Genomic DNA, 15398 nt, shown 5'->3' on the forward strand with positions numbered 1-15398 from the left:
GGCAGAGTTGGTGGGCGCTGAGGCCTCTGCCCTGTACCCGCTGGGCCCACCCCGGTGGTCAGCGCCTGCTCCCGAGGGAGAAGCAGAGCCAGGGGCCAGGCAGTGGGGAAACCACCCCCCTCCCACCTCCCCCAGGCCTGGTTGGCTGGTCGGTCTCGGCACAAGCGGGCACGGGGGTGTGTGGGTCAAGTCGCTTTGCCAGCGGCGGAAGGGTCCAATGGGAGAAGCGAGGAGGTCATTTCACCCGACTCTGTCCCCCACCCAGCCAGCCCCCCCTTCAGGCCGACCCCCGAAGCCGTTCACTGCTGACGGAGGACTACTTTTCCTTTCAAAAGGCGTGGTCACTGTTGCGATGTAGGAAACGCAGCTGCCAATTTACGCGCAGCAAGATCCCACAAACAGCAACGTGATAATGAACCAGATCATCAGTCTTCTTTTTAGCGATGTTGGAGAAGGGATAAATATAGGCCCCAGGACCCCAGGGAGAACTCCCCCCACCCCCCACCCACCCCCCACACACACACCGCTCTTCTTCCAAATATTGACCGTGGGATCTCTCACACCCGCCCGAGGGGGCAGACGGGGGCCTGGATTTAATGTCTCATCTCAACTTGGTGCCTCTGACAGTGCAGCACTCCCTCAGTACTGACCCACCAATAGTACAGGACTCACTCTGTACTGACCCTCCGACAGTGCAGCACTCCCTCAGTACTGACCCACCAATAGTACAGCACTCCCTCAGTACTGACCCTCTGACAGCGCGGCACTCCCTCAGTACTGACCCTCTGACAGTGCAGCACACCCTCAGTACTGACCCTCTGACAGTGCAGCACTCCCTCAGTACTGACCCTCTGACAGTGCAGCATTCTCTCAGTACTGACCCTCCGACAGTGCGGCACTCCCTCAGTTCTGACCCCCGGACAGTGCAGCATTCCCTCAGTGCTGCTACTGGGACTGTCGATCTGGTTGATGGGGCTCAAGTCTCTCAAGTGAGGATATGAGCTTTCAAGCGAGGCGATAGAGAGGGAGCTAAGAGCGAGCCAGGGTTGGTATATTTTTGAGAGCGCTGAAGCTGTTATTGGGGGTGGAGATTTGGGACCAGAAGTTGCTACACTCACATACTTTAGGTGTGCACTCTGACAGGGGACGGCTCTGCTCAGGGTGGGGGTTGAAGGGACAGCATCCCCCTCTGTCAACTTGCTAGAGAAACGGATTTACTTCGCTTCCCTCGCCCCCTTTTAACTCGTTCCCCAACCAAACGCGTAACGTCCATCTTGGCTGAACGGACAATGGCCACGGTAACCAGGTAGGCCTCAGGCTCCACCAGCCCTGCTCCGGCAAGCCGAGGGGCCAAGCAGGGGGGCGGGGTGGAGCTTGGAGGGGAATGGTGGGTGGGGTCGCATGCTCTTGTCGCCTGTGGAGAGCCAAGGGAGAGCTGGGGGGGTTGGGGGGGTGGGGGGGGCACTCCACGGCTATTTGGCCATGTTGGGGGTGGGGGGTGCGGAAGGTGGGGGAGGCGGTTCAGTGCTTGGTAAATAAGGCTGAGAGGCCGCCCCCACTTCCTCTGTGGAATGATGGGGGTGCGGGGGGGGGGTGGGGGGAGGGGGAATTATCCCCCGCCTTCCTAGCCCTCGAGTGAAAGGGGAAGGGGTCCTGAGGCCAATGGTAGGGCAGGCTCGGGATTCCCGGGCTCAACGGGAAACGGGATGGGCGTTCGATCAGGAACCCGTCGACGGCCGGTGCTGTGAGGCCTGGGCGGACGTCTTGACCTTTCACCCCACCCGGCCCCATCGCACCAAATGCGTCAACCCCCTCCCCCAATACCCCCACCATTCCCCACCCCCCCCCCCCCCGCCGCCCCCTCACCCCCACCACCCACAACCCACAACCCCCCCACCCACCCACCCACCCACCCACCCCACACCCCCCCCTACACACAAATAAATCGCTAATTGTTCCGGAAGATCAGAAAGCAGCTGGAGGCCACCAGCCAGAACCAGAGGCCGATCTCCACGGCAACCACCGCACCCTGGGATGGGGGCCCACCTGCGAGAGGAAGAGAAAGAGGGAAGCAATGAGCAACATGGCCGACTGACACCCAGAATCCAGTTCCCCCCAACAACCCCCCTCTCCGTCTCTCCACCCTCCCCCCCACCCTCATTTTCTATCCATCCTCCCTCTCTCTCTCTCTCTCTCTCCCCTGCTCCCTCTCTCCCCTCCCCTTCCATGTTCTGCTCTTTTTCCCTCTCTTTCTCTTTCACTCTCCCTCGCTTTCTCAGCTTTTCCTTCTCTTCCCGCTAACTCTCCCCGATCCCTTCACACCCTCTCTCGATCCCAACTCTTCCATGTCTCTCTTTCTCTCTTCCCCCCTCTCTCCCTCCATGCTCCCTCGCTCTGTCTCTCTTTCTCTCTTCCCCCTTTCTCTCCCTCCATGCTCTCTCGCTCTGTCTCTCTTTCTCTCTTCCCCCTTTCTCTCCCTCCATGCTCTCTCGCTCTGTCTCTCTTTCTCTCTCCCCAATCTCTTCACACCACCCTATCTCCTTCCAACTTCTCTCTCTCACTCCCCTCTTTCTCCCTCCCCTCATCTTTCTCCCTCCCCAATCTCTTCACTTCACTCCATCTATCTCCCTCCGACCTCTCTCGCTCCATCACTCCCTTTTCCCTCCCCCACCCTATCTCTGTCTCCCTCCCCAGCACTCTCTCTATCCCTCTTATCTCTCTTTCTCTTCCTCTTTCTCTCCCTGCTTCTCCCCTTTCTCTCCCCTTATCTTAGCCCTCTCTCTATCCCACCCCATCTCTCTCTCAGCACCCCCTCACTCTCACCACCTCTCTATATCTCTCTCCCCATGTCTCTCTCGCCCCATATCTCTCTCACCCACGCCCTCCTACATTCTTTCCCTATCTCTCTCTCACCCCCTCTCTCATTCTCTCCCCCTCATGCCACCCCCAGATCCCCCACTATCTCTCTCACTCCCTCTCCGCCCTCTCTATCACACACCTTCTTTCACTCTCTGCATCTCTCTCTCTCTCTCTCTCCCTCTCCCCTTCTCTCTTGCTCTCCATCCTCTCTCACCCACTCTCTCAATGCCACTATCTCTTTCCCTCTCTCCCTTGTCCCTCAGCCCTTCCCCTCATCCTCCCTGTCTCTCCTCCACTCACTAACTCTCAATCTCCCTCGCCAACTCTCTCCCGATCTCTTTCTCCCTTTCCATCTCTCTCACGCTCTCCCGATCTCTCTCTCCCTCTCTCTGCACCCCCTCACCCACTCTCTCTGCACCCCCTCACCCACTCTCTCTGCACCCCCTCACCCACTCTCTCTGCACCCCCTCACCCACTCTCTCTGCACCCCCTCACCCACTCTCTCCGCACCCCTCACCCACTCTCTCCGCACCCCCTCACCCACTCTCTCTGCACCCCCTCACCCACTCTCTCTGCACCCCCTCACCCACTCTCTCTGCACCCCCTCACCCACTCTCTCCGCACCCTCTCACCCACTCTCTCTGCACCCCCGCACCCGCTCTCTCTGCACCCCCTCACCCGCTCTCTCTGCACCCCCTCACCCGCTCTCTCTGCACCCCCTCACCCGCTCTCTCTGCACCCCCTCACCCACTCTCTCTGCACCCTCTCACCCACTCTCTCTGCACCCCCGCACCCGCTCTCTCTGCACCCCCTCACCCACTCTCTCTGCACCCTCTCACCCATTCTCTCTGCACCCCCGCACGCGCTCTCTCTGAACCCCCTCACCCACTCTCTCTGCACCCCCGCACCCGCTCTCTCTGCACCCCCTCACCCACTCTCTCTGCACCCTCTCACCCACTCTCTCTGCACCCCCGCACGCGCTCTCTCTGCACCCCCTCACCCACTCTCTCTGCACCCCCGCACCCGCTCTCTCTGCACCCCCTCACCCACTCTCTCTGCACCCTCTCACCCACTCTCTCTGCACCCCCGCACGCGCTCTCTCTGCACCCTCTCACCCACTCTCTCTGCACCCCCGCACACGCTCTCTCTGCACCCCCTCACCCACTCTCTCCGCACCCCCTCACCCACTCTCTCTGCACCCTCTCACCCACTCTCTCTGCACCCTCTCACCCACTCTCTCTGCACCCCCGCACCCGCTCTCTCTGCACCCTCTCACCCGCTCTCTCTGCACCCCCTCACCCACTCTCTCTGCACCCCCTCACCCACTCTCTCTGCACCCCCGCACCCGCTCTCTCTGCACCCTCTCACCCACTCTCTCTGCACCCCCTCACCCACTCTCTCTGCACCCCCTCACCCGCTCTCTCTCCAACCCCTCACCCACTCTCTGCCCACCCCCTCACCCACCACTCTCTGCACCCCCACCATCCAGTCTCTCCTCCCACCGCTCTCTCTCTCTCTCCTCTGCCCTTCCCCCACAACCCACCTCTCCCTGGCTTAACTCCGCCCACTATCTATCTCTCCCTCTCTCTCGCACCATCAGATGCAGACACAGGGCAGTGTACTCCAGTGTATCGGTACTCCAGAGAGAGTGCCGGTAACAGTGCTGCTACCGCGTCACGCGTACACTCACCATGAAGCAACATACTGGCATTGGAAACCCCCAGCTTATTGGAGGCAAAGCAGGTGTAATTCCCATAACTCTCCTGAGAGACATTAAAGAACATCAACAAGGATCTCGTCCGGTCTTTCTGAATTCGCAATCCTTCAATTCCACCAGAGAGCCTGGAGAGAGGCAGAGGGTAACAGTCAGACCCCAGGGAATTCCCTCTACACTGTCCCCATCAAACACTCCCAGGAAAGGTACAGCTCGGGCTTAGATACAGTGTAAATCTCCCTCTACACTGTCTCAATCAAACACTCCCAGGACAGGTACAGCACAGGGTTAGATACAGAGTAAAACTCCCTCTTTGGGAGTGACTGTCGCTCATCCCCTCACCTCTTCTCTTCCTTGTACCACTGGAAGTCTGCAGCTGGGACAGACAGTGCCTCACAGCGGAGAACAGCTGGTTGTCCCCTCCTCACTGTCACATTCCTCACATCCTTAATCACCGGAGCGTCTGTGAATGAGAAGGGAAAACCGATTGTGAGGACTCTGCATGGTAAGTGCCCACACCCATAGCTCCACCAGAGCGGGAGGGGAGGAGGAGGAGCTGTGGGTGACGGGGAGGTTGGGGGCAGAGGTGGGTGGGGAGGGGAGTGAGTAAGGGTGACAGGAATGGAGGAGGGGGGGAGTGCGGAGAGGAGGAGATGTGAGGGGAGAGAGGGGAGGGAAGCGGAGGGGAGGGGAGGGGAGGGGAGGGAAGGGAAGGGCGGAGACAGGAGGGGTGGGGAGGAGTGGGGAGGAGGAGAGGGAAGGGGAGGAGAGGGGAGTGGTGGTTATGGGAGGGGAGGAGGGGGGAGGGGAGGGGTGGAAAGGGGGGGAGAGTGGAGGAGGGGTGAGGGGTGAGGGGTGAGGGGAGAGTGGAGGAGGGGGGAGGGGTGAGGGGTGAGGGGAGAGTGGAGGAGGGGGGAGGGTTGAAAAGGGGGGGAGAGTGGAGGAGGGGGGAGAGTGGAGGAGTGGGAGGGAGGTGAGGTTTTAGTGGGGAAGGACATGGAGAGAGAGTGAACGGGAAGCGAGGCGATACAATGATGGAGAGAGAGAGAGTGAGAGGGATAGAGAGAGAGGCAGAGAGGGTTAGAGTGTGAGAGGGCAGGAAAGAGAGAGAGAGAGTGTGAGAGGGCAGGAAAGAGAGAGAAAGTGTGTGAGAGGGCAGGAAAGAGAGAGAGAGAGTGTGTGAGAGGGCAGGAAAGAGAGAGAGAGAGTGTGAGAGGGCAGGAAAGAGAGAGAAAGTGTGTGAGAGGGCAGGAAAGAGAGAGAGAGAGTGTGTGAGAGGGCAGGAAAGAGAGAGAGAGAGTGTGTGAGAGGGCAGGAAAGAGAGAGAGAGAGTGTGAGAGGGCAGGAAAGAGAGAGAAAGTGTGTGAGAGGGCAGGAAAGAGAGAGAGAGAGTGTGTGAGAGGGCAGGAAAGAGAGAGAGAGAGTGTGTGAGAGGGCAGGAAAGAGAGAGAGAGAGTGTGAGAGGGCAGGAAAGAGAGAGAAAGTGTGTGAGAGGGCAGGAAAGAGAGAGAGAGAGTGTGTGAGAGGGCAGGAAAGAGAGAGAGAGAGTGTGTGAGAGGGCAGGAAAGAGAGAGAGAGAGTGTGAGAGGGCAGGAAAGAGAGAGAAAGTGTGTGAGAGGGCAGGAAAGAGAGAGAGAGAGTGTGTGAGAGGGCAGGAAAGAGAGAGAGAGAGTGTGAGAGGGCAGGAAAGAGAGAGAAAGTGTGTGAGAGGGCAGGAAAGAGAGAGAGAGAGTGTGTGAGAGGGCAGGAAAGAGAGAGAGAGAGTGTGAGAGGGCAGGAAAGAGAGAGAAAGTGTGTCAGAGGGCAGGAAAGAGAGAGAAAGTGTGTCAGAGGGCAGGAAAGAGAGAGAGAGAGTGTGTGAGAGGGCAGGAAAGAGAGAGAGAGAGTGTGAGAGGGCAGGAAAGAGAGAGAAAGTGTGTCAGAGGGCAGGAAAGAGAGAGAGAGAGTGTGTGAGAGGGCAGGAAAGAGAGAGAGAGAGTGTGAGAGGGCAGGAAAGAGAGAGAAAGTGTGTGAGAGGGCAGGAAAGAGAGAGAAAGTGTGTCAGAGGGCAGGAAAGAGAGAGAGAGAGTGTGTGAGAGGGCAGGAAAGAGAGAGAGAGAGTGTGAGAGGGCAGGAAAGAGAGAGAAAGTGTGTGAGAGGGCAGGAAAGAGAGAGAAAGTGTGTCAGAGGGCAGGAAAGAGAGAGAGAGAGTGTGAGAGGGCAAGAAAGAGAGAGGGAGGAAGAGAATGTGAGAGGGTGGGAAAGAGAGAGAGAGTGTGTTTGAGACAGCAGGAAAGAGAGAGGGAGGAAGAGAATGTGAGAGGGTGGGAAAGAGAGAGAGAGCGCGAGAGGGAGAGCAAGGGGGAGAGAGAGAGAGAGGGAGAGAGTGTGAAGTCCCAGAGTTCTCCTCGCTCCGTGAGCTGACACACCCTCAGCTTGAGCCGGTGACGTCGGCTGTGCTATCAGGCCCCCCCTGTGAGCACTGGGGGAGGGGAGCAATTCCACTACAGGGGGCCTCGCTACCTCTCCTGATCCCATCCCCAGGCTGGGACACACACACACACACAGAGGCACTTTGAGGGGTGCGGATGGACCGTGTGGGGTAGGGGGTGGGGGACTCACTGGAGGAAAGAAAGCTTCACCTCGAACACTACCCGGGCTAAGGGGGTCCTGAGGGTAGCGAGAGCAGAAGGTGTGAGGCGGGGGTGGGGGGTGGGGGGTGTTGGAGGAGGAGGGGGGGGTGGGTGTGGGGTGATCTCCTGAGGTGAACTGTTTGCCCCTTTTCACAGTAGTATAGCACCCCCACCCCCCTCCCCACCCCCACCACCCCCCCACCCCCCCACCCCCCCCAGCAGCGTGTCACTCACAGTTAACCGTTATCCGGACTTTCTTCATGTCTGGGCTGGACAGTCCATTGCTGGTCACACACTCGTAATCACCTGCATCCTGCCGCTTAATCTCTGTGATCTCCAAATACTCCCCGTCATTAATCAAATAACTGTCTGTAACGCAGAGAAACAGGGGTCAAAACACACACACAAATAAAACCAGCACTCCCTCCGCAAACCCAGCTTCCACAGGTCACCTGTTAGAATAGACACCCTGTCACAACATGTCTGCTCACTTACTGCACCAGGGCAGCTCTCTCTCTCCCTTTCCCTCTCGCTGTCTGTCTGTCTGCTTCTGCCTCTCTCTCTCTCGCTCGCTCTGTCCCTCTTTCTTTGTCTGTGTTGCTGTGTCTGTTTCTGTCTCTTTCGCCTCTGAGTCCGAAAGTCTGGGTTCAAGCACTCACTACAGAACACAGAATCCAGGTTGACAGTCCCCCAGGGTCAGTACTGAGGGAGCGCTGCACTGTCGGAGGGTCAGTACTGAGGGAGTGCTGCACTGTCGGAGGGTCAGTACTGAGGGAGTGCTGCACTGTCAGAGGGTCAGTACTGAGGGAGTGCTGCACTGTCGGAGGGTCAGTACTGAGGGAGTGCTGCACTGTCGGAGGGTCAGTACTGAGGGAGTGCTGCACTGTCAGAGGGTCAGTACTGAGGGAGTGCTGCACTGTCGGAGGGTCAGTACTGAGGGAGTGCTGCACTGTCGGAGGGTCAGTACTGAGGGAGTGCTGTGACAGTGGTGAGGCATTTAAGCTCTCGAGCCTGTTACACAGGAACAGGAGGAGGCCATTCAGCCCCTCGAGCCTGTTACACAGGAACAGGAGGAGGCCCATTCAGCCCCCTCGAGCCTGTTCCTCCAATCAGATCACGGCTGATCTGTATCTTAACCCCATCCACCCACCTCGGTTCCGTGACCCTTAACCCCCCCGACCCAACAAAAATCTCTCAATCTCAGTTTTGAAATTTTCAATTGACCCCTCCCAGTCTCGACAGCTTTTTCTGGGGGAGAGAGTTCCAGATTTCCACCCCCCCCACTTTGTGTGAAGAAGTGCTTCCTGACATCACCCCCTGAACGGCCTGGCTGCAATTATAAGATTCTGCCCCTTGTTCTGGTTCCACCCTCACCTCACCCCCACCATCGGGGGAAATAGTTTCTCCTTATCGACCCTATCAAATCCTTTAATCATCTTAAACCCCTCGATTAGATCACCCCTTAATCTTCCAGACTCGAGGGAACACAAGCCTGGTCTGTGCAACCTGTCCTCGGGATTTAACCCTTTCAGCTTACGTTTTGAGGTGACCTTTTTCCAGGTGACCACAGGCTCGGGACGCCCCACTGCCAAACACAGGAGGAGAATGTTGCTGCCTTCGTTCACTGTAACGTCTGAGGAGATGTTTATAATCTTCGCTGGGACTGAGGAGGCAAATGGAGGAAGAGTTTAAAAACATCAAAATTACTTGACAAATTGGAAGCAAGATCTGTCACAGGACAGGTACAGCAAGGGGTTAGATACAGAGTAAAGCTCCCTCTAAACTGTCCCCATCAAACACTCCCAGGACAGGAACAGCACGGGGTTAGATACAGAGTAAAGCTCCCTCTACACTGTCCCCATCAACACTCCCAGGACAGGTACAGCGAGGGGTTAAGATACTGAATGAAGTGAGTTGCTTTCTACCTTGCACTATCAGGTAGACCTGTACAGTGTGAGGTTGGTCCATGGTCTGATATGAGCAGGTGTAGAGCCCCTCATCGTACACATCGACTGGCGAGATCTCGATGCTGTATTCCAATTCGCTGTGAGCTCCCAGCCTCACCCTCGAGTCCATCGACCACTTATCCCTCCCAGCGTACATGATGCTCGAGCGATTTAACCAGGCCACACGAGTGACATTACTGTCAATGTAACAGCTGGGGAAAGAACAGAGTGAGAGAGTGAAAGAGGGAGTGGCAGAAGGGTGTGAGGGAGACAGGGCGAGAGTGAGGAAAGGGCTAGTGAGAGAGAGAGAGAGGGAATGGGAGAGGGGAGTGAGAGAAAGCGAGGGAGAGTGAGTGTGAGAGGGGATAGTGAGGGAGACTGAGGGAGAGAGAGTGAGCGAGATGGGGAGTGGGAAAGAGAGAGAGAGCGAGATGGGGAGTGCCAAGTAGACAGAGAGACTTAGAGAGATCGGAGAGAGAAAGGCAGTGAGAGATAGAGGGGGAGGGAGTGACGGATAAAGAGAGGGAGAGAGAGAGAGAATGAACGGGAGGGGATTGAAGGAGAGTGGGAGAGAGGGAGAGACAGTTACAGATAGAGATGGGGACAGTAAGTGCAGAGAGAGAGAGAGACAGCAGGAGTTGGAGAGGGGAGTGAGAGGCCGAGGGGGAGAAAGGGTGAGAGTGAGGGTGTGAGAGAAAGGGAGTGACAGACAGAGAGAGAGAGAGAGAGAGAGAGAGAGAATGTCAGAGACAGAAAGAGCGATAAGGAGTGGCAGCGAGGGGGGAGAGAGAGAGATAAAGAGGGAATGACAGATAAAGAGAAAGAGGCAGATGATTTGGGAGAAGCAGAGGGTGAAAGTGAGAGAATGAGATGGAAAGGAAGAGTGAGAGAGAGAGAGAGAGAGGGAGGTAGGGGGAGAGAGAGGGAAGTAGGAGAGAGAGAAAGAGGTAGGGGAGAGAGAGAGGGAGGTAGGGGGGAGAGAGAGGGAGGGAGGTAGGGGAGAGAGAGAGGGAAGTAGGGGAGAGAGAAAGAGGTAGGGGAGAGAGAGAGGGAGGTAGGGGGGAGAGAAAGGGAGGTAGGGGGGAGAGAGAGGGAGGTAGGGGGGAGAGAAAGGGAGGTAGGGGGGAGAGAGAGGGAGGTTGGGGGAGAGATAAGGAGGTAGGGGAGAGAGAGAGGGAGGTAGGGGGAGAGAGAGAGAGGGAGGTAGGGGGAGAGAGAGAGGGAGGTAGGGGGAGAGAGAGAGAGGGAGGTAGGGGGAGAGAGAGAGGGAGGTAGGGGGAGAGAGAGAGAGGGAGGTAGAGGGGAGAGAGAGAGGGAGGTAGAGGGGAGAGAGAGAGGGAGGTAGAGGGGAGAGAGAGAGGGAGGTAGAGGGGAGAGAGAGAGGGAGGTAGAGGGGAGAGAGAGAGGGAGGTAGGGGGAGAGAGAGAGAGGGAGGTAGGGGAAGAGAAAGAGAGGGAGGTAGGGGAGAGAGAGAGAGAGGGAGGTAGAGGGGAGAGAGAGAGGGAGGTAGGGGAGAGAGAGAGAGAGGGAGGTAGAGGGGAGAGAGAGAGGGAGGTAGGGGGGAGAGAGAGAGAGGGAGGTAGGGGAAGAGAAAGAGAGGGAGGTAGGGGAGAGAGAGAGAGAGGGAGGTAGGGGGGAGAGAGAGAGGGAGGTAGGGGGAGAGAAAGAGGGAGGTGGGGGGAGAGACAGGGAGATAGGGGGAGAGAGAGGGAGGGGGGAGAGAGGGAGGGGGGGAGAGAGAGGGAGAGAGAGAGAGGTAGTGAGGGAAAGGCAGGTAAACTCAATGAGAAATGTGAACCAAAGACAGGCAGAGGGACAGGGAGAGAGAGAGAGAGAGACAGTCAGAGTGAGAGATGTGATAATGGTGAGAGGGTGAGAGAGAGACAGGGAGAGGGATAAAATGCAGAAATTTACTTCTAAAGATTCCTGAACTGTTTCTCTTTCCCAGCAGAGTAAACGCCACATTTCCCACAGGGCCAGACACCTGCTGGGGAGAGGCTGGGTTGCACTGGGATCAATCCAGTTAACATCCTGGGCCTTCCAAACGTACTCAGATTGTGCAGAGCCCCACCAGCTGGATCGGTCATCCCAGATCTGAGGGGTTATAACTCTCAGGACAGACTGAACAGGCTGGGGGTCTTTTCTCTAGAAAAGAGAAGGCTGAACGGTGACCTGATCGAGGTCTTTAAAATGATGAAAGGGTTTCGATAGGGTCGACGTAGAGAAGATGTTTCCACTTGTCGGGGGGAGACCAGGACTAGGGGCCATCGATATAAGATCATCACCAATAAACCCAATGGGGAATTCAGGAGAAACCTCTTTACCCAGAGAGTGGGGAGAATGTGGGACTCGCTCCCACAGGGAGTGGTGGAGGTGAATAGTGTCGATGTGTTTAAGGAGGAAGCTGGATAAACACATGAGCGAGAGAGGAATAGAAGGATATGGTGATGGGGTGAGATAGAGAGGGGGTGGGAGGAGGCTCGTGTGGAGCAGAAACCCCAGCACGGAGCAGATGGGCCGAATGGCCTTGACAAAAACTTGATGTAAACTCAGCCTTCAATCATCGGGAGACTGACAGGGGGACCAGCCAATCACCTCTGCTTCTGGCCTGGGCTCGAGACGTTGCAACTCGCGAGCGGGAGTGTCAGTCCGACCTTCGACCCTGAGGGCAGCAAGGGTGAGGGGTCGTCACTCCTGAACACCCTCTCCGCCAAACGCGTGACCCTGCATCCCACAGGTGGCGGTCAGAGGGGTCGACGGACACGACCGGGAGCAGGAACCCGGGCTAAGAACATCGGGTCAGAAGAAACAGGAGCGGGAGGAGGCCATTCAGCCCCTCCAACCTGCTCCGCCTTTCTACAGGACCATGGCTGACCTGGTTGTGGCCTGAACTCCACTTTCCTGTCTGTCCCCCAATAACCCTTGACCCCCCCCCCCTTGTCGATCAGAAATCTGCCTCACTCAGCCTTGAGCATAGTCAATGACCGCTCTCCGGGGAAGAGAATTCCACAGACTATCTGACCTCGGAGAAGAAATTCCTCCTCATCTCCGTCTTAATTGGGAGACCCCTTATTCTCAAACTCTGCCCCCCCGGTTCTAAATTCCCCCACGAGGTGGCGGGGGGGTGGGGGGGGAACATCCTCCCAGCATCCACCCTGTCAAGGCCCCCTCAGGGTCTTATCTCTCTCACTAAGGTCACCCCTCATTCTTCTAAACTCCAAGGGGTACCTGCTCAACCTTTCCTCACAGGACAAACCCCCTTTGTCCCAGGGATCAGCCCGATTAATTTGTAACCTCATTTCCTCCGCTATTTAAGGGCGTTCAGGGCCAAAGGCCCCCTTCCCAGCCCCAGCCCCGCGAGATAGGCGTCTATCTCCGGCCTGTTTTGCTTCAACCAAAGCCACCAGAAGCCTCGCGCTGGGCGGCTGAGGTTGGATGGGCTCCATCTACAGAAGGAAAAGGGGATTTTAATGTCCTACCCCAGTTTGTTCAGTCGCTCTCTCACCAAGAGGCTTCCTAAGGTTGAGCAGTAACATTCATCGATAACACTCAACTACTTACACACCTACGAAGGTTAGCCCAGACTATGAGCTTCCTCCATGCTGACTTGCACACAGGTCTCTTGCATGCCCTCAGACTGACCCAGGTCCCTTGTCACGTGACCCTTTACATCGCACAGCGGGCGGCCCGCTTTTCCTAACCCTCGCTCTACCAAACGCGGCTGGACCGCAAGCCAACGCCCTCGGGAGCGACCGACACCGCACCCGCCCCCCCACCCCGGCACCGAAGCAGGGGGCTCGGCCCCTCTTCCCAGCCCGGGCCCACCTCCGATCGGGGTTGAGAGAGAGCCCTCGGCCTGTTCAGCCTTTCCAGTGCCGGCCGTCCTCCGCAGGACGCCGGAAAGGGCTGCTTCGCCCCCGGTCGAGGAACGTCCAGTCGGCCTTCGCGGGGAGTGCGCTCACTCCGAGATTGGACGGTGCGGGGGGGGGGGAAGAGGAGGCGGAGCCTCTGAAGGCAGGGGCAAGCGGTTGGCCAGTGGTGGAAGGGTGTGCGCGTGTAGGGCGGCGGGGGAGGAGGGGAGAGTTTGGGGGAGGAGGGGAGCGATTGGGAGGGGGCCGGTGGTGGGTGGGTTGGAGGGGAGGGGGGTGGGGGTGGGAGAGAGGCATGCGAGGGAAGCAACGGGTGACACGTCCCAGCCAGAGTGGGCGTCCATTACTGTTGGGGCTGCCTCTTGGGGTCCTCCTCATCGGCAGAGCCGACGGTTATCACCCCCGGCAACAAGCATTAGGCCTACCTGAGAGCAGCCGTCTGTCCCTGGGACACGGTGATATTGTCCGAGCTTTGCAAGAAATCGAGAGCCTCCGAGATTAGCCCTGGAGGAGGAGAGAGGGAGCGAGAGAGAGAATGAGAGAAGAGCTTAACATTTCTATGACACATTCCAACCAACGCAAAACAGAAACTGAGGAGACTTGGGAGATTTGAGGAACATTGCTGCACCCAGTCTCCTTCGACAGCACCTTCCAAACCCACGGCCTCTACCATCTAGAAGGACAAGGGCAGCAGACACATGGGGAACACCACCACCTGGAAGTTCCCCTCCAAGTCACTCACCATCCTGACTTGGAAATATATCGGCCGTTCCTTCACTGTCGCTGGGTCAGAACTCCTGGAACTCCCTCCCTAACAGCACGGTGGGTGTACCTACACCACATGGACTGCAGCGGGTCAAGAAGGCAGCTCACCACCACCTTCTCAAGGGGCAATTAGGGATGGGCAATAAATGCTGGGCCCAGCCAGCGACGCCCACATCCCGTGAATGAATGGAAAAATATATTTTATCCAATCCACTACATCTACACAGCACCTCTCGTGCAGTAAGACACTCCCGAGCTGCTACACAGGAGAGTAAATCAGACATTTCCCCCTGAACTACACAAGGGGGTATCAGTACGGACAACCATAAGCTTAGTCAAGGAGCCCAATCCTCCAACAGCCCCTACAACCCTCCCTATCTCTATAACCTCCTCCAGCCCCTACAACTCTCCCGATCTCTGTATCCTCCTCCAGTCCCTACAACCCTCCCTATCTCTGTCAGCTCCTCCAGCCCCTACAACCCTCCCTATCTCTGTAACCTCCTCCAGCCCCTACAACCCTCCCTATCTCTGTCAGCTCCTCCAGTCCCTACAACCCTCCCTATTTCTGTATCCTCCTCCAGCCCCTACAACCCTCCCTATCTCTGTCAGCTCCTCCAGCCCCTACAACCCTCCCTATCTCTGTAACCTCCTCCAGCCCCTACAACCCTCCCTATCTCTGTCACCGCCTCCAGCCCCTACAACCCTCCCTATCTCTGTCACCGCCTCCAGCCCCTACAACCCTCCTTATCTCTGTAACCACCTCCAGTCCCTACAACCCTCCCTATCTCTGTAACCCCCTCCAGCCCCAACAACCCACCCTATCTCTGCAACCACCTCCAGTCCCTACAACCCTCCCTATCTCTGTAACCACCTCCAGTCCCTACAACCCTCCCTATCTCTGTAACCTCCTCCAGCCCCTACAACCCTCCCTATCTCTGTAACCACCTCCAGTCCCTACAACCCTCCCTATCTCTATATCCTCCTCCAGTCCCTACAACCCTCCCTATCTCTGTAACCCCCTCCAGCCCCTACAACCCTCCCTATCTCTGTAACCCCCTCCAGCCCCTACAACACTCCCTATCTCTGTAACCAGCTCCAGTCCCTACAACCCTCCCTATCTCTGTAACCTCCTCCAGCCCCTACAACCCTCCCTATCTCTGTAACCTCCTCCAGCCCCTACAACCCTCCCTATCTCTGTAACCTCCTCCAGCCCCTACAACCCTCCCTATCTCTGTAACCTCCTCCAGCCCCAACAACCCTCCGAGATCTCTGTAACCTCCTCCAGCCCCTACAACCCTCCGAGATCTCTGTGCTCCTCCAATTGAACATCCTCTTGACCATCCCCCGATTCCCATCGCTCCACCATTGGCGGCCGTGCCTTCAGCTGCCTGGGGGCTCTGAGCTCTGGAATTCCCTCCCTAAACCTCTCCACCCTTCTCTCTCTTCCTCTCTCCCTTCAGATGCTCCTTAAAAACCGACCTCTCTGCCTGATCTTTCAGTCACCAGTCACTAATACTCCTGATGTAACTCGATGGGGAATCCTGTCTGATTACTGCTCCTGTGAAGCGTCTTGTGGTCCGTTTTACTGTGTAAAAGGCGCTATATAAATGCAAGATGTTCTAAATTCAGAGCA

General features: G+C 57.2%; 1 protein-coding gene across 1 annotated transcript in view; it reads right to left on the reverse strand.

The window, feature by feature from the left end:
* Nucleotides 1–1948: 1948 nt before the first annotated feature.
* Nucleotides 1949–15398, reverse strand: part of iglon5 (IgLON family member 5) — a 189085-nt gene continuing 175635 nt past the window's right edge. The window contains exons 3-9 of the mRNA XM_041181249.1: nucleotides 13426–13504; nucleotides 9111–9343; nucleotides 8723–8848; nucleotides 7420–7554; nucleotides 4916–5036; nucleotides 4550–4701; nucleotides 1949–2046 (exon numbers count right to left, since the gene is read on the reverse strand). Coding sequence (XP_041037183.1) covers nucleotides 1949–2046; nucleotides 4550–4701; nucleotides 4916–5036; nucleotides 7420–7554; nucleotides 8723–8848; nucleotides 9111–9343; nucleotides 13426–13504 — 944 coding nt within the window. The remainder of the gene's footprint in view (nucleotides 2047–4549; nucleotides 4702–4915; nucleotides 5037–7419; nucleotides 7555–8722; nucleotides 8849–9110; nucleotides 9344–13425; nucleotides 13505–15398) is intronic.

The sequence above is a fragment of the Carcharodon carcharias genome, assembly GCF_017639515.1.
Source record: "Carcharodon carcharias isolate sCarCar2 chromosome 29 unlocalized genomic scaffold, sCarCar2.pri SUPER_29_unloc_3, whole genome shotgun sequence".
NCBI lineage: Eukaryota > Metazoa > Chordata > Chondrichthyes > Lamniformes > Lamnidae > Carcharodon > Carcharodon carcharias.